General features: G+C 40.9%; 1 protein-coding gene and 1 long non-coding RNA gene across 3 annotated transcripts in view; one reads left to right on the plus strand and one right to left on the minus strand.

The window, feature by feature from the left end:
* Positions 1-318: 318 nt before the first annotated feature.
* LOC126999305 (armadillo repeat-containing protein 8-like) lies at positions 319-17,238 on the minus strand. Of its 2 annotated transcripts, none has more exons than XM_050861746.1 (13): positions 17,138-17,238; positions 14,643-14,716; positions 13,977-14,191; positions 13,376-13,602; positions 12,419-12,543; positions 11,221-11,419; positions 10,244-10,444; positions 9,202-9,444; positions 8,320-8,565; positions 7,394-7,555; positions 6,478-6,624; positions 5,862-6,028; positions 319-5,035 (listed from the first exon to the last, which is right to left on the minus strand). In XM_050861746.1, the coding sequence occupies exons 1-13, from the start codon at positions 17,159-17,161 to the stop codon at positions 5,005-5,007; spliced, it is 2,061 nt and encodes a 686-aa protein (XP_050717703.1). In that variant the 5' UTR covers positions 17,162-17,238; the 3' UTR covers positions 319-5,004. The 2 variants fall into 2 exon arrangements, with proteins under 2 accessions (XP_050717703.1, XP_050717701.1); XM_050861744.1 differs by having other exon boundaries at positions 13,367-13,602.
* Positions 17,239-20,235: 2,997 nt separating this feature from the next.
* Positions 20,236-22,770, plus strand: part of LOC126999308 (uncharacterized) — a 30,005-nt gene continuing 27,470 nt past the window's right edge. Inside the window, exon 1 of the long non-coding RNA XR_007753228.1 lies at positions 20,236-20,340. This is a non-coding gene — a long non-coding RNA (uncharacterized LOC126999308). The remainder of the gene's footprint in view (positions 20,341-22,770) is intronic.

Here is a 22,770-nt window from a genome sequence, read left to right on the forward strand (position 1 = left end):
TTTTTTTTGTGGAGTTTAATGGTTGCTGGGCTGTCTCTATACTAGATATCCTCCAACACTTTTATGTAGAGTTTATTTACACATTAGATATTGGGTAAGAGGAGCCTCCACTGTCCCCTGTCACTGTGTCATGTTCTTCCCCTGCAAAGTAGCATTTACGCCCTTGCTCAGTCCGGGAGCCACCTGAGCTGCTGGCCTGGCTGTGGAATGACAATGTTCTTCCTGCAGGGGTCAAGGAAGGCCCTTAGTGTGTCCCCAGGAGATGAAGCTGTGATTTGATTGCAATGGAATTAAGGACAAGACAAAAGATCTTATAAACAAAGTTAAGCTCTTTTAATATCAATCGTCGATACATTCATATAAAACAAACAAAAAACAAAACGAAAAACAAAATTGTCATCATAATAAAAAGGAACCAAGTCATCATCAGGAACCAAATGCTGTCTTCTCTCCTTTCCTGCACCTACGGTAAAGCCTCACACCCTCCAGCACTCTTAGAAAGGAAAATTTGTACCTTTAATTTTATATGTATAATTGTAATCGATACTAAGATTTTCCCGTGTTAAATTTATACACTTTAAGCAACAGCGGTTATCCACTGTGGACTTCTCACTTCTGTCTTGCCCAAGGAAGATCACAGTAGTAGGGTTTTGTTTTAAAATACTACATTTTCAACACTTTCAGCAGAGGTTATCAAGGGACACTTTCTTTACTCAGCTTGAGGCAATGAGATAACAGATGAAAGCAAGAATGAGGTGGAGGAAGGTGAAGTATATTAGAGCATACGAACATAGCTCAGCCTCAGCCTTAGAGAACAAAGCCATAAAGGAAAAGGAGTGCAGAAAGGAAATTAAGGATATGTCTCTATTTATCACAAGAGGCAACGAGTGAACAGATAAATAAGATGGAGAAAATGGAGCAAGAGCATACATACATGGCTACCAATGAAAAAAATCACAGAATACAAAGCCCAAAAAGGAGGAGTAGAGAAAAAATTAAGGCTATTCAAGTTTATTCACTATTACAGCTCAGAGAGGAGAGAGAGCCTCGTGGGAGCACTACACACAGAAAAAATATGATACTCAGACAAAAAGGAAAAAATAGGAGAAGAGAAAGAAAACTGAGGTTATATGCACTACTTTATTTATTATTACAGACTGGAGAGGAAAAAAAAGGATTATGTGAGCACAAAAGTAAAAAAAAATTATAACAGAGAGAGAGAGAGAGAGAGAGAGAGAGAGAGAGAGAGAGCACTAATCACATAAATAAATAACACTACATAAAGGGCATTGCCACACTAATAGTACATAAACATTGCATCATCATTACCCTCTGCTGCTTGTGAGTTTGCCTTTGTGTTCCTCAAATGTGTAACGGAAAATAATAATAATGAATAAATAAAATAACTGGGTGTCCTATCCAATTTGTATGCATCCCCACCCATTCCTCATTATAGTCCGTTCCGACGAGTCAGTCAGAAAGATTGCAAAAACTCCATGTCTTTACCTTTAACCAGTTTACAGTGATGGTATTAAGCAGGCACCGACATTGTTAAAATTTGTTATTGGTTGGTATCAATCATAAAGCTGACGAAAAAGAGAATGTCATTTTATCTTTTTTACGGCAAACATGACATATTTTTTTCTTTGGTCACTATCAATCAAATACAGCTAACTAACGGGGAGCATACACCTGGGGGCGTGTCACTTCTCACTCACTCCTGCCGAAGATCCATCCCAAGTCCATCCTGGCAGGACCGATCGACTTGCCCGAGTCATGAGCTATGTGGGTGTCCTTTTGGTCTCCTCCACTCAGGGTTGTCTCATACAGAAACAACCCTGTGAGCAGGATCAACGTCTGGGAGGTGTGCTATGTTCCCATATAGCCGGAGTGGGTGTTTACAAATGAAAATATTGTTCATTTTAATGCATTCTCTATTTTTTTTTGTGCCAAGAGAACATAACATTTTTTCTTTGGTCATTATCAATCAAATATAAATACAATGAAAAATTGAATAGCATTTTCTTACTGCGTTCTTTATTCTTTATATGCCAAGGGAACGTATCATTAAGGTTCGACTGCATTGTTTATTTTCTATATGCCAAGAGAACATCCCATTAATATTTGATTATGTTCTTCAAAAAGAAACGGTGTGATGGAGCTGTTTCCTCAATATGAGCTGTGTTATTTTCAGTCACTGGAATAAACTCTTACAACTGCTACTCATATCTATTAGGAAAAAATCCTCTGGAATACTGAGCTGATGCAGAAGAATGAAAATTATTGAAAATTTGGTATTTAAATTTCTTATAATTTTGCTTTAATCCCTCTGGCACACAAAAAATGTAGTGTGTGCCTCAACGACACAAAAAATGTAGTGTGTGCCTCAACGACACAAAAAAACCCAGCTGTTTTTAGGTACATTTCTTTGTAAAACCTCATTAGACAAAAAAATTACAAAATTTCAAGCCAGTTCTAATGGTTTAAACACTTTATCAGTTACTGCAATGATTAGCCTGGAAATTATGGAAACGAAGTTGAATTTTCAAAGATTTCATAGAAAAAAAGTAGTAAATTTCAAAGAGACAAACACAAAAATGTAATATTGATGAAAAAACAAATTGTGTATCCCTCCACGCAGGTTGGAAGTGGTGGGATATTTTGTCAGGTCACGCACACATATAAATGTTGACTTTAGTAGCCTTGGAACTTTTGACAGCTTTTAGCGCTTTTACTCTCCTCCACGCCAGAGGGAGTTCCAAGGAGTGGGTGTCAGAGTAGATAGAAAATAAATAGAAAGATAGGATACATCAGCCAAAATTTCCAAAATACCTGCTTTGTCGATATGAGAACTAGTTTTGAATGATGTGAACAGATTAGCAAACAAACCCAAAATAAAATAATCATCATCATCCACTTTCCATCAATTCTCTCTTTTTTTCATTGAGGTTCAACATTCAGTGACCATCCTACAACTGCCTCTACCCAAAACAAGAAAAAAATACATAAATGAAAAAGAAAAAGTGTATATGTACAAATTAAGGTCCGGAAAGTTATGATACAACAGCATGTGTGTGCGCTATGAATGGTGGTCCTGAGGCCACCCGCCACACATTAACTGAACCACACTTGTCCCTGCAGCAGTAAAAAATAAATTAACTATACATTTGTGTATCGCCAAACAATAAAACAAAGCTGGTTTAGTGCTTCACCACAAACACAGGAACAATAAAGTAAAAGTTGGCTTTTCTCTCAAGGAGCTCAACAAGACGTGTCATAATTATCGGAGTAATTAGTAAAATAGTCAGTTACATAGACAAGGATACACAAGGATATAGGAGACTACAAGACAGGCTACACAGGGCAGCTCCTGAGAGTGGGCTATTCACCAACTTCCCTCCCCGTCCATAAATATATCTAACCGCCATTTAAAACTTTCAAGCGCGTCTGCAGTCAGTTTTCACTTCACGAGATATCATTAGTATATACAAAATTACATACAAATTGAACACATGATGATAGGTAAAAACAGCATAAAAAAGGCTTTAACATGAGGAGAATCCAATCCCATCCCAGCACATCAGGGGCTCAGAAGACAATAAAATAGACGACACTGGCGACGCGACCTCCGGGCCAGGAAGCGCATGCCCCGGCCATAACAAAATTGAACCTGTAGCACTCTAGCCTGCCGTTATGTTATGTATGATATATATGTTCTATGGAGAGAAGGAGAGCATGTGCACCAGGCTGTAAACTCCCTTCATATTAGCACTCAAATAACGGGTAACAATGTGGTCTTGAAAATTGAGGATCAGGTTAAGAGTGTGTAAGAGAGGAAGACTGAGGAAAACGATAAGACAACCTGTGAAATGCATTGAGTAGATGAGTATTAAGCAGTGGCAGATTTAGGGGGGCGCCAAGAAGGCCATGGCCTCAGGCCCCGCATCCAGAAGGGCCCCGCGCCCACAAGGGTCCCGCACCTGAAAGGCTACACAGGCACCTTGGTCCCTAGGGGAGAACTTTTTTTGAGGTACGGTATTATTGGGAAACAAATATTTTTATCAGTTACCCGTTAATATGTTATTTGTTTGTCATTTTTCTTGTCACAAAAAAATTCACAATACAAATAAAATAAAACTAGAACTTTTTAAGTCAGTTTGGCAATTAATATTTTCTTCCATAAATAATACTGTATAATTATATAGTCTTGTAATTTATGAACAAAATTATTTTCATTAATTGGTTTCATGAATTTACAAGTATGTAATTACAATTATTTTGATGATTATCTTGATTATGATTAAATTATAAATGACACCACAGCTTTGACGCCCTGTTTAGGGCCAAGCATTCCCACCGACCTTGGGCCCTGCACACCATAAATCCGCCCCTGGTATTAGGTATTTAAAAGAAACAGTTTACAGGTAAGGATTGAATATGTAGAGAGGGAGTGCTGGGACAGGGGAAATTGGAGCCTTCTAAAGTAGTCACCCCTTTGAGAGCAAGTTTTCTGTGAGAGGATGAGGCGTCAGGATATATCATAGCTGGTTAGAAAAAAAATTGAGTCGTTATAAAAATAAAGAATTTTTAAATATTTTTATTCTGAAAAGATAGGCTATTTTTTTATTCCTTACCTCAATTGTCTAGTCATTTTTTCCTCTTTGTCCCACTGGCTTAATCTCATTTTCATACAGGGCCACTATGCCTTGCCGTCCCCCCCCACTCCCCCCCCTGCGCCATACATTTGTTCTCCGTTCAGTCCCTTCTCTCCGATCATTCCGTGGACAATACTTTTTTTGTTTTCTTCTTTGTTTATTGCCTTTGAGCTGTTTCCATTCCCATAAAAAAGATAAAAACAAATCTCCTCCTCAGTCTTCCTCTCCTCAACCCTCACCCTCCAGCATCTCCCAGCATGAGTACTAAATGGAGAGCTGCGTACAGACTGGCCAACCTACCCTGCCCAAGGAGAGGAGTAAGACTAAGTTGTCGCACGAAGACCTGATTTTAGTGGAACTGCTGCAGCGCCGTCTTGACTCTGCGGCAGGGAGACAGAAAAAATAAAAAGGAAATGTCAAATACTACCAAAGAAAACAATAACTAAAGGCAAATTTGGACATAAAAATAGACATACGGAAAAACATCATTAACTTTTTATCATTCTTCCTCCTGAGAAAAAAATTGCTTTGGGTAAGTCTCATACACACCTGTAAACAATACCAACACATGCTAATGCAGCTGGTAATAAGTACTAAAATAAACAGTAGTATTGGATATCTACTAACCTGCAGACAATAAGAATTCAAAGTGATGTCAGATTCTGATATCAATGAAGCTGAAGGAGGTAAAAGTAGAATGATCAACACAAACTACAAGAAGAGGAAGAGGAAGAAAGGAAGCAAGGAACAGACAGGGGCAACGAGGGACTAGGAAAAAAGTGAAAAGAGACAGAAGGACAGACAGGAGAAACCAGACAATAGGACATGAGGGAGTAAACAGACAGAGACAAAAGGAGGAAGAGAGGAAAAGGGAATACTGACTGACAGGGAATAGGACAAGAGAGACAGACAGGAAGAGGAGGAAGAACGGAAGGAAGGAAATAATAGACAATAGAAAAGGAAAAAGACAAAAATAAACAAACACTCACATACACACACACACATTGATAAATAACACAATGAAATAAAGCAAAACACAAGACATTATTACAAGTTTTAGCCAATCCTGAACCAACACAAATAAATAACACACACACACACACACACACACATACAGACACAGCTGGACACAACAAACACCAAAGAACACACACACAACTGAACACGGCAAACACAACAAACAACAAGACGCCAACACACACTCACTTGTCAAACAGCCCCGTGTCGGTGGTGGTCATGAGGTTCTGCAGCAGTTTGTACACACCCATCTCCCTCAGCTTGTTCTGCCGCTCCGTCGCGCCTTCCTCCACATTCCAGATGAGGTTGCTGATGCAGAAGGTGGCAGCGATCTGGAGCTTCACGTTGGGTATGACCTGCGAGTGAATGAGTGGGTGGGTGAGTGTGTGAGTGAGTGGGTGAATGAGTGGATGGGTAAGTGGGTCAGGTTAGGTTAGGTAAGGTTAAACAGGAAAGAAGGAAAGAAGAAAGGCAGAAAGGAAGGAGGGAGGAAAGAAGGGAAGTAAGGAAGAGATGGACAGATGGAGGGAGGGAATGAAGAACCAAGGATGCCCCCCCCCAAAAAAAAAGAAAAATCAATCAATCAATCAGTAAATAATAAGGAAGAAGAAAAAAAGGAGAAATAAATTAATAAAGAAAACAGAAATTCCAGAGAACCAAGGATGCCCCCCCCCAAAAAAAATAAGAAAAATCAATCAATCAGTAAATAATAAGGAAGAAGAAAAAAAGGAGAAATAAATTAATAAAAAAGGAGACTAAAAGCTGGTATACACATATATTCAAGGACAATGCATGTCTACCTTACCATATAATTCATGAGTTTCTTGAGGACGTCTTCATTGGACATGATGGCAGACTTGGCGATGTCCCCGTCGGCAATGTTGGCCAGGATGCAGAGAGCCTGTTCCTTCACCTCCGCCGAGTGCTCCCCCTCCAGGATGAGGATGATGGCCTGCACACAACACAAGATATAAACAGTTTTTTTTACAGCACGGGAGGCAGCTCATGGGGAAATAAATAAAAAACAACAACAAAAAAGCCCACTGGATGCTGCTCCAACAAAAGAAAATAGAATGAGAGACCAAAAGAGAAGGCAAGTCAAGTCAAGTCTCTTTGGGCTGGGTCTTGCAGTTACCAATTGGCTTCTAAATGAACATGTGACAATAACAAATCTATGATACCACATTTACCATTATTATTATTAAAAGGGACAAAACAGGCAGAGAGAGAGGAGTGCCGACACTATTGGCTGCCCGTTCAGCAGCCTCAAAACACCTGAGATGCTGAGAAAGAGAAAATGAAAGTGATGAGAGAGAGAAGAGGACAAGAGAATATAGAAAATTATAGAAATGGAGGGAAAGAGGTTGGTTGAAATAGCTTTCTTTGGCCTCTGAATCAATCAACACACAGCAACTGTAATTACTAATACATTACAAGACAAAGGCCTTTCCTAACATCCTCCACCTCTCTATGCCTGGTGCTAGTGTACTCAATCCTGCTGAAGCTAATGTCGTAATTTCATCTCTCCACGAGGTTCTGTCTACCGTCACTTCTACAATTTTTATCTTGCCACTGTTACCAAATCATGCCAGGAAAATCAAGGACTATATAAAAGAGAGAGAGAGAGAGAGGAAAAAAGGCACCTTAAGCATAAAAAAAGAAAGAAAAAAAATGCTTGTCAACAAATGGGTAGAATGTCACTACAAGAAAGGCTGTCACACCTGCATAATCTCCTTGCCATGGCACTGCATGATCTGGTCAATGTGGCCCTTGGTGGACAACAGGTTCCTGAGGAGGCCCAGCGTCTTCATGAGGATGTGGACGTCTGTGTCGGACAACAGCCGGAAGATCTGGTCTGTTCCCAGGTGGAGCAAGATGGACACCTGGAAGAGGGCACAAAATAATGGTCCATCTCTTCCCTTCCTGTGTTTCCTGCTTTAATGAAATGTAGCAATGAGCAGATGGGAAGCAGGAAGCAAGCAGGTAGGTAAGAAGATTTATTTTGGCGGCAGTGGAGGAAGGGATTGAGAGCAGTAAGCAAGTAGGTAAATAAGTAGGTGGAGGAAGAGATAGGGCTAAGTAATCAAGGAGGTAGGTAAGTAGGTGAGTTGTACTGGTAGTGGAGGATGAGACAGGGACAAGTAAACAAGTAAGTAACTAAATAGGTAAATGATGGCGGGGAAGAAATGAGGACCAGTAAACACATTTGTCTTGATGGTTGTGGATGGAGTGATATGGAGCAGTAAGAAAGTAGGTAGGATGATAAGGAAGGGAGAGACGGGGAGCAGTAAACAAGTGGGTAGGTGAGTAGGTTAATGTTAGTGGAGGGAGAGATAGGGAGCAGTAAGCAAGCAAGTATACAAGCAGGTAGAGTGAAAGAGACAAGAATGGGGACAAAAAAGGAAGAAGGTTAGTCAGTTAATGTTAGTGGAGGGAGAGATACGGAGCAGTAAGCAAGCAAGTATACAAGCAGGTAGAGTGAAAGAGACAAGAGATGGGGACAAAAAAGGAAGGAGGTAAGTCGGTTAATGTTAGTGGAGGGAGAGATACGGAGCAGCAGGCGATAGAAGTAGGTAAACAGGTATATCAAAATGGCAGTGGAGAGAGAGACAGGAACGAGTAATCAAGCGGGCAGGTCATCCCTCACCTTCACCCTGTGGTCAGCTTGGAAGGCCATGTTCATGAGGGCCCAGACAGCGTTAAGCCTCAGCCCGGGATGCGGCCGTCTGGTCAGGCCGCACAGGAATTCTACGGCGCCCTGGTCCAGGATGTTCTCCTTGGAGGGCGAGAACTCCAGCAGCAGGTTACACAGGGTGGAGGACGAGACGGTGACCAGCTCCTCGTTGTTGGAGGTCTTGAGGACAGTCATGAGGGGCCGCCACACCACATGGTCCTGGGGAAGATTTATTTATTTATTGGGGTGTGTATTCATGGCACTAAAAGTCCTGGGGAAAGGTCAGGGTGATCAACGCAATGGGCCAGTTTCACAGTCATCATTATCATTATTGAGATCCATCCTTCCTTTGTCTACATTTCCTTCTGCCTATGACTTGAACTCTTTGAAGAGGGGAATATCAGGATACCTCTCTAACTAAAACTAACCTCTCGTCTGGACTCATTCTTTACTCTTTTGTTAAAGCTTTTGTTTTTGTGTTTGTTTATGCCATTGAGCTGCTTTCTTTGATGTAAAAAATTAATAAAGGGCATCAAGAAAAAAATGAAAATATTGATTTAGACCCAAACAGTCACCTTGATAAGCAGACATAGATATGAAAAATAAAAAGACAATGGCAGTATGGTGAAAAGAATAAATGAGAGGGGGACAGAAACAATGACACAGTGGGTTTGTACACTGGCAAACCAAACACAAAATACTGATAAAAATATTTACATTTTTTTGTTTGTTTACCCTATACTGCTTCCTCTGGTGTAAAAAATAAATAAATAAATAAATAAATAAATAAATAAAAATAAAATAAAGTAAAAATAAATAAATAAAGTAAAAGAATGTACAACCATGACGGCTCACCTGGAAAGTCGTCCTGAGTGTGTGCACCGACCGTGAGAGTGAGTGTAGGCACCGGACGGCCGCCAGCTGCACCGGGGGGCTGGCGGCTGAGAGGGAGGTGACAATGGTGTTCATGAGCACGTCTGTCTTGATCACGCGCTGCCGAATGTCCTCGTCGTTGGCACCCAGCGACGCGTACACCTTCAGTGCCGCCTCCAGCATCAGCTCCGGCCACGTGCTGGGGTTGTCATACTGCCGGCAGGACTGGGGGCGGGGGGAAAGCAATGATTTTATTTATTTTTTTATTTTTTTACAGTAAAGGAGACAGCACAAGGGCACAAAAAAACGGAAACAACTATAAAAAAAAGCCTGCTACTCGCTGCTCCTGTAAAGAATCCGAAGAGGTGGCCGAAAGAGCAATCAATTACGTGAGAAGAGGTGTCCTGATACCTTCCTCTTAAATGAGAATGAGAATGAGAATTGAGAATGAGAGAATCAGCAACCAAGGCAACAAAAGAGCACAACCCTCTACATATCCTCTAACCATTCAGGGCCCACACACCCAAATTTGCTAAAGCTTTCATAGAGGTTACTGTTGTTATTACGGGTAGTTTTATGAGCCTAGTGATGGCTAGACATGGCTTCTGCACCATAAATATAAAAAAATACTCATGAGAACTCAACTAATCTCCTTTGTGGCCACTGGATATCGTCACCCTCATAAAATAATCGCCTAAGTCACTTTTCATCAATTTCCAGGTTTTTGTCTACATCAATTTTTTATCATGTGACGCCCATTCTTGTAAAGTTGCCTTCGTCATTCAAGGTTCGAGTGTTCTAGAATTGGCCTTTTCATTTCTGCCTAAATTTTAAGCCAAGTGAGATGATGACAGTTCTTTTCTGATTTTGTGAGTAGAAAATAATGATCATGAAGGTGATGATATAATTTATTTTGAGACCTGAAAGCAGCTGAGAGTACAGACCAAAGAGTGTTCATCAGCCTTTCTTTGGAACAGATGTGAGATGAGAAAGAGCACAGAGGTATAGCATCCTGGGGCCTTACCACCGGGGAGACGGAGATACCCTGGGGCACGGCGGCGTTAGGTGGCGTGGTGTCCTTCAGGTAGTCATTCATGGTGTGGATGAGGTGGTCGGTCATGGCCGCTGTGCGCTGCAACTCCGTGCTCACCTCCGTCAGGTAGGCTAAGGTGTTGGCTGCCTCCACTCGCTCCCACACCTCCCGGTCACGCCGACACATCCGCACCTGTGGAGGGAGCAGGCAACGTGGAGAAGGATTGGCACTCACCACATGACTGTTCAGCCTATTCCACTCATCCACCACTCTGTTAGTAACCCAATTTTTGCATATGTCCCTGTTGAATCTGAATTTATCCAATTTAAACCCATTACTACGTGTCCCACCCGGTTCTCTTACCAACAAAACCTTATGAATATTCCCCTTATCAAAGCCCTTCATCTATTTATAAACCTCGATTATGTCTCCACTATAAATACTTGCCTGCACCATAATCACCAGGCCCCACCAAGGAAGCCTCCCAGTGTTATAGGTGAAGCAAAAACTAAAATAAAAAAGTACATCCCTGGCCTCCCTTTTGTTGTGGACCTTAGTAAATATCAACAAAAGAAGAGTTTCCTTGACTTTACTTTTGGTTATCTTTACCTTTTTACTTTTTATAGCTACTTTTGAACTTTTACTTCACATTTTTTTACTTTTACTTTATTTTTAGTTACTTATTTTGCTTTATACTTCAACTTTTTATAAGAAAAGTGAGTGGGCTTTGTTTTTTTGTCCTTGAGCTGTTTCCTTTACTGGGAAAGAAAAAAGATAAAATACAAGGAAAGAAAGAAAAAAGAAAAGGAGAAAAAAGAAAGGAAGAAAGAAAGAGGAATAAAATTAATAAATAAATAAATAAGGGGAACAAAGTCATCACAGAGAAAAGCAATCATTGAGTACACAACTGTAAGGACTCTTTGGGCTACAGCTAAGAGGGCTGCTGGGGTCTCCCGTGGGCTGCCTACCAAACACTGCAGGGTCTTGTATATGATCTTGGGGTCGTCGGCAGAGATGGCCCCGGCTCTGTGGAGGAAGGTGAGGGCAGTGGCTGCGGCCAGCTGCATGTCCCGTGGTCTGTCTCTCGCCATCAGCCCCACGAGTAGGTCTGGAACGGCCTTGCCTCCGTAGCTCTTGGTGGCGATGATAGATGACACTCTCTCATTGCTGTGGGGTGAGGGGGGGATGAGGGTAATTTCTTAACAACGACAGACAGCACTCTCTCATTGCTGTGGGGTGAGGGGGGGATGAGGGGAATTACCTAACAATGATGGACAACACTCTCTCATTGCTGCAGGGGAAGGGGAGAGCATGGTGAGGTGTGGCATGAAGGAACGACAACACTCTCTCATTGCTGCAGGTGAGGTGTGGGATGAGGGAATTACGTAACAATGCTGGAAAACACTCTCTCATTGCTGTGGGGGAGGGGGAAGGTCATGGTGAGGTGTGGCATGAGGGGAATTACCTAACAACGACGGACAGCACTCTCTCATTGCTGTGGGGGAGGGGGAGAGCATGGTGAGGTGTGGCATGAGGGGAATTACCTAACAATGATGGACAACACTCTCTCATTGCTGCAGGGGAGGGGGAAGGTCATGGTGAGGTGTGGGATGAGGGGAATTACCTAACAATGATGGACAACACTCTCTCATTGCTGCAGGGGAGGGGGAAGGTCATGGTGAGGTATGGGATGAGGGGAATTACCTAACAATGATGGGCAACAAACAGTCTCAATGCTATGGGGAAGGGTGTACAGCTAAGCCCCATATTCTCAAACATTTCAGGGGTTATAAATATACACCCACATGGTAAAGCTTTCATATAGGTTGTGGACACTTCCATGGGTAGTTTTATGAGCGTAGTGATAGTTTGGCAAGACCTCTGCACCATGAATGTGAAAAACACTTGTGAGAACCTGATTATCTCCTTCGTGGCCTTTGGAAATATTTGTTGTGTGAGCCGAAAGCATCTGAGATTATGGACCTACGAGTCGAACAGATCAAAATTACAGCTTTTTTGAGTTGGCTTTCACCTGATATTGACTGTAATATTCCACAAGTATAATATTGTCTGGCGTTTTACCTGACTAGTTTCTTGTTTCATAATGCACATTTACTCATCCTCAACAAGCATCTGAAAATACAAGCCTTGGGATCATCAACTTACTTGAAGCACATGGCAGTGAGGCAGTGCAGGGCTGGCAGCTGCACCCTGGACACAGGGGAACACAGCATGCAGGCCACCAGGTCTGCCCCGCCCGCGTCCACCAACTGCTGCTGCTGTTCTGGGGTCTGTCCCAGCAATGAGAGGAATGACAACAACAGTCATAAACTACACTTTTTTATTTTTATTTTCCTGCCTTCACAAATCTGGAATGTATGCTCTTTTTTCAACTATGATTTCCTGCTTTCAGGAATTTGCACGAGTAGAAATTTCGAACTACTGGAATTTGAATGAGCAGACTATCACAGCACATGTAACTAGAGTTTAAGATTCTCTCTGCAGACAGAACTTTGAGATAAATTTAACATACAAGTCATGCACATCAAAAACACCCCCTTTGAAACGATTTCCTGCTTGAAAGAACCCAACCAGGTGAAATATTTAACCCCATGGAATGTGAATGAACAAAATTTTAATGCAAATGTAATAAGAGCTGGATATTCCCTACCCAAACAAAACTTAAGAGATGAACTTGTGCTCAGTATTCCCTCCTCAAACAGAACTTAACCCTTTGAACTGTGGATTTCCTTCCAGAAGACATCACCAAGCTACAGGAATGGAACAAAAAGTGGCTGCTACAATTCAATGAAGGAAAATATAAAAGTCATGCACCTTGGGAGGGGATATCCAGTATACCAGTACCACATGTGAAACACTCTACTATCCACCACAGAGGCAGAGAAAGACCTGGGAGTATACGTTACCAGGCTACCAGTGAAGGCCAAATCCATGCCAATCGCAGCGGACGAGTTAAGAGAGACACTAGAGCTCAATTTTCCCTCCACAGACAGAACTCGAGAGATCAACTGGAGATTAATGTTCTCTCAGCAAACAGACCTTAGAGATACACTTAACATAGGATTCATGCACCTCAAACCGCCTCACACAAACCCTGGATACCTTGCAGGCGTGAGCAAGGATGTTGGCCACACACTCCTGGTTGGAGGGTGGATGGTAGCCGTGCTGGATGAGGGTGGAGAGGAGCTTCTGGTCCCAGGCTGGTGGCGGTGGAGCGCACCCATGACGATATATGGATCTCAGGCAACACAGCAGCATCTGGGTGTACGCACTGCCGCCCCCGCCACCGCCGCCGCCACCTCCCCCTCCTCCCGCACATGTCTCCAGCTCTGTGTATGAGTGTATTTTTTACATTATAGGAAGCAGTTGAGGAAAAAAAAAAAAAAAAAAAAAAAAAAAGGCTGGCATAACTACTGCTCATCAAAGGGAAAAAATATTAATAATGTGGTATATTGCAGTAAAGGAGGCAAATCAAAGGCAGAACTAGAATAAAAATAAAACCCCCATAAAAAAGAGAGCTAATAGAAAAACTGCCATGGATGATATGGTATTCTGTCCAACTCTTTAATGCAAGTGATAAGTGTAAAAAATAGGATATGAATTTGGTTATTTTTTGCATATGTGTTATCTCAATAAGAGTAATAACTATAATTATCATCCCTCTTGACATTGACATTTTAAAACAGCCCTTAGCCACACTTACGTTCCCATAGGACTGGCAGCAGCCCCGCCTGGACCAGTGCTGTGGCATGTTCGGGCAGCCCCTTGGCCAGTGAGTTGAGCACTGTCACCACCTCTGTCTTGAGCAGCACATCCAGCTCAGGCGCCCGCAGGATCTGCAGCAGCCGCACCACCACCCCCTGCTCGATGATGGAGCCCTTCTCTCGCACGCTGCCGATCACCGCGAACTTCAACTCGCTGCCGGAGACGAGGACGGGCGATGCAATGAGATGGTACTCGTTAAGACTTCAACTCGTTTATCATGATAGCAACGGTGACATGAAATTACCTTGTCTTAATCTAAACAACACATTTCTAATGATAACAAAGGTGGTGTAAATGCAAAGTATTTGCTAAAACTTAAACTCACTGCTGACAACAAAGCTCTGATATAATTAATTACTACCTTGTATTTATTTAATCTTTAACTCATTACCTACAATATAAATGAAATATAAAGATCTTGTACTTAATAAAACTCTGACTGACTTGTAAGCACAGCAAATGATCATATTGTGACCTATTTCTTGGGTGCAAAGGCAAGTAAAGTCTTTAGTATGGAGGATATCAGTTGATGCATTAACTTAATATTAACAAAGGAGAAGAGTCACAAAAATATTGCATTATTTAGTTAATTCGTTCAACTCACCTCACGGCCTGGAAGCATTTCTGTGAGTCATTAGAATACAGCTGGTCGATATATGCTCTGCTGTGCTCCACATCCTGAGGGGAGAGGAAAGAGAAAACCCCATGATGAATAGACATGTCATGTGACTGGATAACTAAAAAACACTCCAACTAGTTGTTTCCTTGTATTTATGACAAATCTTAAGTGAATACTGGCACACCATGTTAATACAGGTGACCCCCTACCTTTGTAGATTTGTGAACTCACAGATTTTCCATAGAAGAAAAAGGTTTTCCCAATAATAAATTCACGGCCACCAGCCCTGTAATTTTGCGAACACAGTCGCTGCATTGGCTGTTTACCACGTGACAGCAAACTAAATCTTATCACCATCACCCACCTGCCACTACAAGCTGCCAATTTTCAGTCATCGCTGAGTGGCCTAAGAGTATCCACATGCTGTCCCGATGACCACCTATCATCCCTGACTCTAATGAACTTCAGTAAAGAGGATCAAGTGGAGCTCTGGGGGGAAATGTGAACCAAGCAAGAATGGCACCACTATAAAACACTTATATGCACTGGCTGGGGTTGACCATCAGGCACCATCATGAAAAGCCCGTAAAAAAAAAAAAAAAAAAAAAAAAAAAAAAAAAAAAAGTGGTCATCTGCGTCCCCTAACCCCTGCAAACATGGGGATTACTTATGTTCAAAACTCTCTCTCTAACATAAATCTGGATATTCTTTCCTATAGAGATGTTTGTGGGGGGATAACGGATTTAACGCAACACTAGTGACTGACCAATTTTCTAACTAACCAACCCCATTAAACCTGTAACCTCAGCAAGACAGTGACCTAGTCCCAGTAAATAATGAACAATCCCCTCTAACTTAGTAACCCAGCCACAGTAAATCAGCGACCTACCTGCCAGAACTGAGTAATTGTTCAGAATGAGGGTGTGCCTTTTAAATACTTTCCCTGAATTTCTTGTACACAAACACTAATAATAGCCTCGAGACCAAGGAAAATCAAGTGCGTATGATAAAACTTTGCAAGTTCAAGGATGGTCGAGCAGAGCAGAAAGTTACTAATCTATTCACAGTTTTCTTTCTGTATTTTTTTGCTGCCCATGGTACATATAGGCTCTTTTTTGTGGGGCCTACTGGATGCCCCGCAGGTAGATTTTTTTGGGGGGTGGGTGACATGATATACTTCTTGCTACAGAACCTAAGACAAGACAATACCTTAGGATCTGTAAATGACATGTACTTATTTATTAGTACCTAACCATGCTCCTGGGCAGGTCCACTTGAACCCACCTAAGTTTTACTATTTGGTTGTTTTTATTGTTGGTATCATCGCTTTCACTTTAATTTTCTGTTTCTCGGCACCTCAGGTGTCTGGGGCTGCTGAACAGGCAGCATGAAGTGTACGCATTCCTGCTTCATCTCTTAGAACAATAATAGTGATAATAATAACATGGAAAATTTTGAGGAAGCATTTAAAAGTATCAAAGCAGCCTTGTTTGTGACAATTGCCAAAAACTGCAGGTTGACCACACCAGAGGAATTAGTTCTGTGGGGATTATTGAAGAGAGGGTAGCCTACTGATTTTGAGACACTGAGTGCTTATATCTGGATAAAATATGATGCTTTTTATTATGGAGATAGTATTTTTTTCCGTAAATCACTAAATGATTGAGTTTTTGATGCCTGAGGTGCACCTGCCACCACCTCGCCCCCGTCCATTACCATCGGCCCACGTTGTGGAACGCCCCTGCTGCCGCTGCCTTGCCCTGTTCCTTGCTACATATTTCTGCCGGCCCACGCCGCATACCAAATAAACTTAAACTAACTTAACCTAGTGTACCCTACATAACTGAGGGAGCTCTGCCCCTGTGTCCTGTCGCACCCCTTAATGGGAGGGCTTTGCTCCCCTTGACCCCCTTAATAGGGGGCTTCACCCCCCTTGACCCCCCTAATGGGAGATTTTGCCCCCCTTCTATTTTCTGGAAGTCATTTGTTACTGCACTACATTCAGGGAACAAAAAGGAATCAATATTATAAGTATTAACTTCACATGAGGTGGCTGCCCTCTCTTCAGTATTATCCAGTTCTGCTGCTCAGGAGTACAAGACAATTGGAACACACTGCAGGAACAGCCCATCAACGCCAATACCGTCACGGGTGGGCCCACTGATTGCCTCCTTGATTTTACAAGTCTATTGACATTTAGGCAGTGTGTGGTTTGAGCCATGCCAGAGCTGGTTAGCTCTTCCGCCCCTGTCCCCCTGGGGGTGATGCAGACTCAGCCCCGTGCCGCCCCCCGCGGCAGCACACCCGCGGGGGGCGGGGGGCGGCACCTGACCAGGGGCACACCACGAGGTCTGGCCCAGGGGCGGAGCTCGGGCGGCACTGCGTGTCCCTTCACTACTCTTCCTATGGGCTCCACACCCCGTCCCGGCCTATATTTTCTCCTACACACCCTGAAGGCAATAAAAAACGTCACTTCTCACCATATATGTGGGTAAGACTTCCATACTAAGCCTTGAATACAGCAGGCACCCCCGGACCGGCCCCTCGCCCTCCTGACAGCTGTGTTTTGATGCATCTGATGGCGAGGGACAAACCTCGCCTCAAACAAGAGAATATATGTGTTTTACATCTATTACTTACCCTATAAAAATACTACAGGAAGAGAAGAGGTTAATATCTGCCAGTAAAGCTCCGGAGATATTACACATACACATAAATAAGTACTTTGAAAATACATTATCACACCAATAAAAATAGGACAAACCTCGCCTTAAATGACAGAATATATGAGTTTTATATCTATTACTTACTCTAGAAAAGTACTACAGCAGAACAAGTGGTTGATATCTGCCAGTGAAGCTTCCAAAACAATTCAGAAATACAGAAAATAAATACTAAAAGAATACATTATCACATTAATACAAATACAGCCCACAGTATAGATTAAAAGCATTCAGTATGGCTATTAATGTGTCCTCCTCTGGTGTATGGTATATGTAATTAGAATGCTGTAATTAATTTGTATATAGCAGATGCGTTTCGGAATTTTCTAGGAGGGAAAATGGACAGCTTGCCAAAAGGAGGAATAGATAGCCATCACAAGTGTATTTCATCTTTATAATCAGTCTAAATGTTCATATAAATAAGCTACGTATGATATTCTAACCTTTCAACTCCTAAGTTCATGGATACAGAAACTTCTTATATAAGCACCATGTCCGGGAAGTTTTTGGAGGCCTATCGATATTTTTTTTGCCCTTTTTAAACTGAGTTGTTTTTCTCTTATGTTTGTTTTCATATATTGCGCCGCTAACCATCATGACTCCGCAGGATATAAAGCCAGAGACGCCTTCAAAATGGGGTGCTTGGTCTTGGTCTGGGCGGGGGGGCGTTGCTGTTGATTTTGAACTTGATGTTGTGGTGGCGCCTTTGAATCGAGCATCGGTTACTTTGCAAGGAAACCAGCAAGCAAACAGAGCTTTTGTATATCCCAACACACACTGCTACTGATGACTACGGAGTGGCCTTTGCCTCGGCACTCTCTCACAACAGCTAAAGAGAAGAGAGTAAACGATGCTAGCTGCCTTTTCCCTCCTCAGCCCTTATAATGCTACCTAAATTACTCACTCACTCTCCATGGCGTTGTTTACAGCCATTACATTATATACATGATACGGCCATCTTCCAAAATACCTCGTACAAGCTCATATTTGTTTCCTCTATATGTCTTGCTATATATATACTTTATAGTCTTCCTAACCGCTGATTAGCTCTTTTAACTTTTTCATTCTTTATTTTTTCACATCCACTTTCATCAAACATCATTCCCAGACCTAACCTAATCTCTTTACCAAGTCTAATTCCTCAACCTGTCTTGCTCAGCCTCACAACGAGTTCCTCAGTAGGCTATAGGCTATACACACACCAAACAGAAGTGAAGATAACACATCCTTGTCCTACACCTCTCTTGTTCCTCACCCAGTCTGTCTCAAGTAGCTCACCCACACAGTAAGTAGCTTTTATATCATACTTTATATTCCTGATGATCCTTACCAACTTTTCAACTTCACTTATCCTCTCTAATAAGGTACACATTTTTTTAATATATTATAAGCTTTCTCTGTATCTAAGAAGGCAAAGTAATCGTTTCTGCCATTCGTCTTTGCTCTTCCTTGTAACTCAGTCAACTCATACATACTCCTCACCTCTCCTGTCTTTTGCTTACTCCATTCTGTTCCTCGCTCATTATTGTACCTCTCCCAAATATTTGTCCTAACCTCACATCAGCACCTCACATAAAATTCTTAGTGTGTGTGTGTGTGTGTGTGTGTGTGTGTGTGTGTGTTCTATATTTCATAACATCCTTACTCTTATGACCTCCCTTGTGAATCAGGATCACTCTACTTCCATTCCAGTGCCTGTGAACCTTCTCTACACTCAGTATTTTCCTAAACAAACATACATTTCACCTATTATATTATCATTATCTATTATTATTACTCCTTCCCTGTAGCCTATAGTTAATAAGGTAACCCATCCAATTTTGCTACTTTCCCTGTCTTTAGCTACTTCCTATCTGTACTATTTAAGCTCATCCATGCCTATTTCATTATCCATGTTTTCAATGACGCATCTGTTCATCTGTATGTGAGCCTCCCTCAGCTCTTTGGGTCCATTCATTACATTATCTCCGTCCTTTAATGTCTTCACTCTATGGTTCTTTATTTTCACTCTTCCGATAATTACAAGCTCTTCCACGTTTTCCTCTCTACCATCCTCCTCTATTTCTGTTTTCCTACTACGCGTATATCTCTCTCAACATTTGTCTTTCCTTGCCTTTCCTCATCAAGTATTTCATACCCCTTTGTTTCTTCCTATCTTCCTCCTATGCCTCATTTTCATCCCTTCATTCAAGCTCCATCTTTCCCTTCTATACAAGTCATGGTAGCTAATGATGTTCAAGGCGATATTGTATTTATTTTTACTTCTTTATTATTTCGTGGTTGGTATGAATATGAAATGAGAGAGAGAGAGAGAGAGAGAGAGAGAGAGAGAGAGAGAGAGAGAGAGAGAGAGAGAGAGAGAGAGAGAGAGAGAGAGAGAGAGAGAGAGAGAGAGAGAGAGAGAGAATTTACATTAGAAAAAAAATAAAGCAAGCCCATAAATGAGAGCACTGATAATATTTCCAACAACTATCATATACATATACTTTTCTCATTATGATTTAGTGCAAAGTGACGGAGAAATCAAACAAGCATGGACATTAGAAAAAAATAATAAAAAGTAACCTCTGAATGAAAACACTAATAATCTTTCCCGCAATCATCATTTATATATATTTTTTTCATCACAATTTTGTACAAAGTGAGGAAGGAAACAGATAAAAAACAGAGGCGAATCGTTTTTAAAATTAGATGAAATAAAAAAAAGTGAACCATGAATGATAAGATATTTCCAACAATCATCATTAACATATATTTTTCATTACGTTTTAATAGAAAGCAACTCACGAAACACAAAAATAAAATAAAATCATTTTCAAAATTAATCTATGAACGCTACTCTCAGGGCGGGCATGGCGGCGAAGTGACGTGGCGGAGTGACTGACGGACCTATTTTCAAGGCTCTCTGGCGCTGAGTTCGAGGCTGCTGGGTATAACTCTTCGCCATGGAACACTGTAAGGTAAGGCGGACATGTTGGATTATAGGGAGAGGGAACAGCACAATGGGAAGGGGGAAGGAAGGGGAGATAAGGGCTGGGCATGGCGACGAAGGCGGTGAAGGAGGAGGAAGCCACGTGGGGACCAAAGTCTAATCATATACCAAGTCTGTTCACGCGCAGGAGAGGCGTGACAAAGAGGTGACGTCATGATGCCTAGGTGGGTCCGAGGCATGGAGGTAGAATTGGTGGAGTCGACGTTATAATTAGATTTTGGTGGGGTCATTGTTAAATACTTTTGATCGGTCCATTTAAAAGAGTAACTAAACATTTCCAGGTAAAGTAAGATGTTTATTTACGTGGATATAGTTTTTTTTGTGTGTGGAAAGTAGCCTATTGAGAACTTTGAGGGACCTTAGACATTTTATTTACCTCAATCGATTTATTTGAATGCAGAATTGTTTGACTTTGGTTATTTATTATTTTTTCATTAGTTCTTCATTGTTTAATTATTATTGAGCACATTGAAATATTAGTAATTTATTTATCTATTTATTCATTTATTTCGTGAGTTATATATATGTAATGGTGTTTTTACGCTGACCCAGGGAATATTAGGCTAGGTTTATTAATCTGTTCATCTATTTGTATTTTATTTACTTATTTATCTAGTTATTGATTTATTTCATTAGTTGATTTTTACGCATAAGTCAATATTTTATCTTTTTCTATTTGCGTTTCTTTTTTATTTACTCTCAGTCAGTCATACACGTAGTAGTTTGATGTACAGTTATTTCAGGATATATTTATTGATCTGTTTGTGTTTTTATTTACTTATTATTTATTTACTTATAATAGTGCACCATACTTTTCGTGGGACTATTTTGCCATCACGAAAATATTAGGCTATGTATGTATATATAGATATTTATTCTACTATTCATTCACATATTTTTCTTACTCATTTATTTATTCACCCATTTGTTGTATTTATTTCCATTGTTTACATATGATGGTCAATGATGGAGTAGAGTTATATATTATACGGCTTGTCAAAATAACATACTAGGCTATCTATTTATTTATTCACTTATTCACTTATTTATAGCACTCATGTTTCATAGCTTCGTTTTCTCTTGCATATAATTCTTCCCGAGGTTATTTTACTTTATTGTATGCATTTATAGAGTGTGTTTATTCAGCTTTTACTCCTCCTTTCATTTTCTTATTTTCTTCTTTTTCTTCTTGGTGTTGTTAGTGTTATTCGCCTTCTCTTCTTTTTTTTTCTTCTTCTTCTTCTTACAGCATTCACACACTCACATACCTTTCTGAGTTCCCTGTATTCCACGTTCTCCGTTGCATTTTATCTTTTACTTACTCACCTTTTAGCTAATATTATTTTTACTGATGTAGTTTTTATAATTTATTTCACAGCATTCACCCAATAACCTTCTTAACTCTCTTTTACTACGTTCACCAGCGCATTCCATCTCTACTTTTCCTCTCATTTCCTCTAAGTAATGCGTTCTGGCCGTGTCATTCCCTTGAGTCATGAGGGGGGAGGGCTGAGTTGAGTTAGTGGCATGCATGGAAATAATTGTAAGTCAGTACAACGTGCATGGCTATTTATCCCCCCACCTTGATCTCTGCTTAATGACTTGCCCAGGTGTATCTATTATTAGCTACCTGGCCGACCTTGCCGTAATTAATGACAGGTGGCGAGTCTACGTGTCCAGGTGTTTTGTGATGTATACTACCTCGTGTTCAGGTTAATTGTTTTCGTTCTAAGTTTAGCAATGGGAAGGTTTTTATGGGGATACCTTCGTCGTTTGGTGTGTGTGTGTGTGTGTGTGTGTGTGTGTGTGTGTGTGTGTGTTGAGGGATTGAATCATGCTCTTACACTTAATATAATCTTGCAAATATTTTTTTTCACTCGCCAATCACCTCCCCCATTGTATCACCCATACACCCATCTTGCATCCATTAATTCACCCATACACCCATCGTCACCCATTATTTCAGATTTACGCCAAACTTACACTCTTTAATTCCAACATATACTCAATTTTACACATTTTCGTCCCGTTTATCCACATATACTAATTTTCAACACTCATTTGCAAACATCTTTAACAAACATCCATTTTTTTTCGCAAACATCCTTTTTATAGCCACGTTCCTTTTAACTTGTACTCATTTCCACTTAATTTTCCATCCACATATTTACTCATTTTTACAATTATTTACTCACCTACCTCTATTTCTGCTTAATTACCCACCCACTGTTTACATTCACCCATAGTAACATCCGCTTATTAAACATTCACTCCTTTCCCATCCACTTTCTTAATTATCCATCCACATTTTTACTCATTTTTTTTCCTTTATTTACTCTCCTACATCTATTTCTGCTTAGTTACCCACTTAATGTTTACATCCACTCATAGTAACATC

Source organism: Eriocheir sinensis, chromosome 16, assembly GCF_024679095.1.
Source record: "Eriocheir sinensis breed Jianghai 21 chromosome 16, ASM2467909v1, whole genome shotgun sequence".
Taxonomy (NCBI): domain Eukaryota; kingdom Metazoa; phylum Arthropoda; class Malacostraca; order Decapoda; family Varunidae; genus Eriocheir; species Eriocheir sinensis.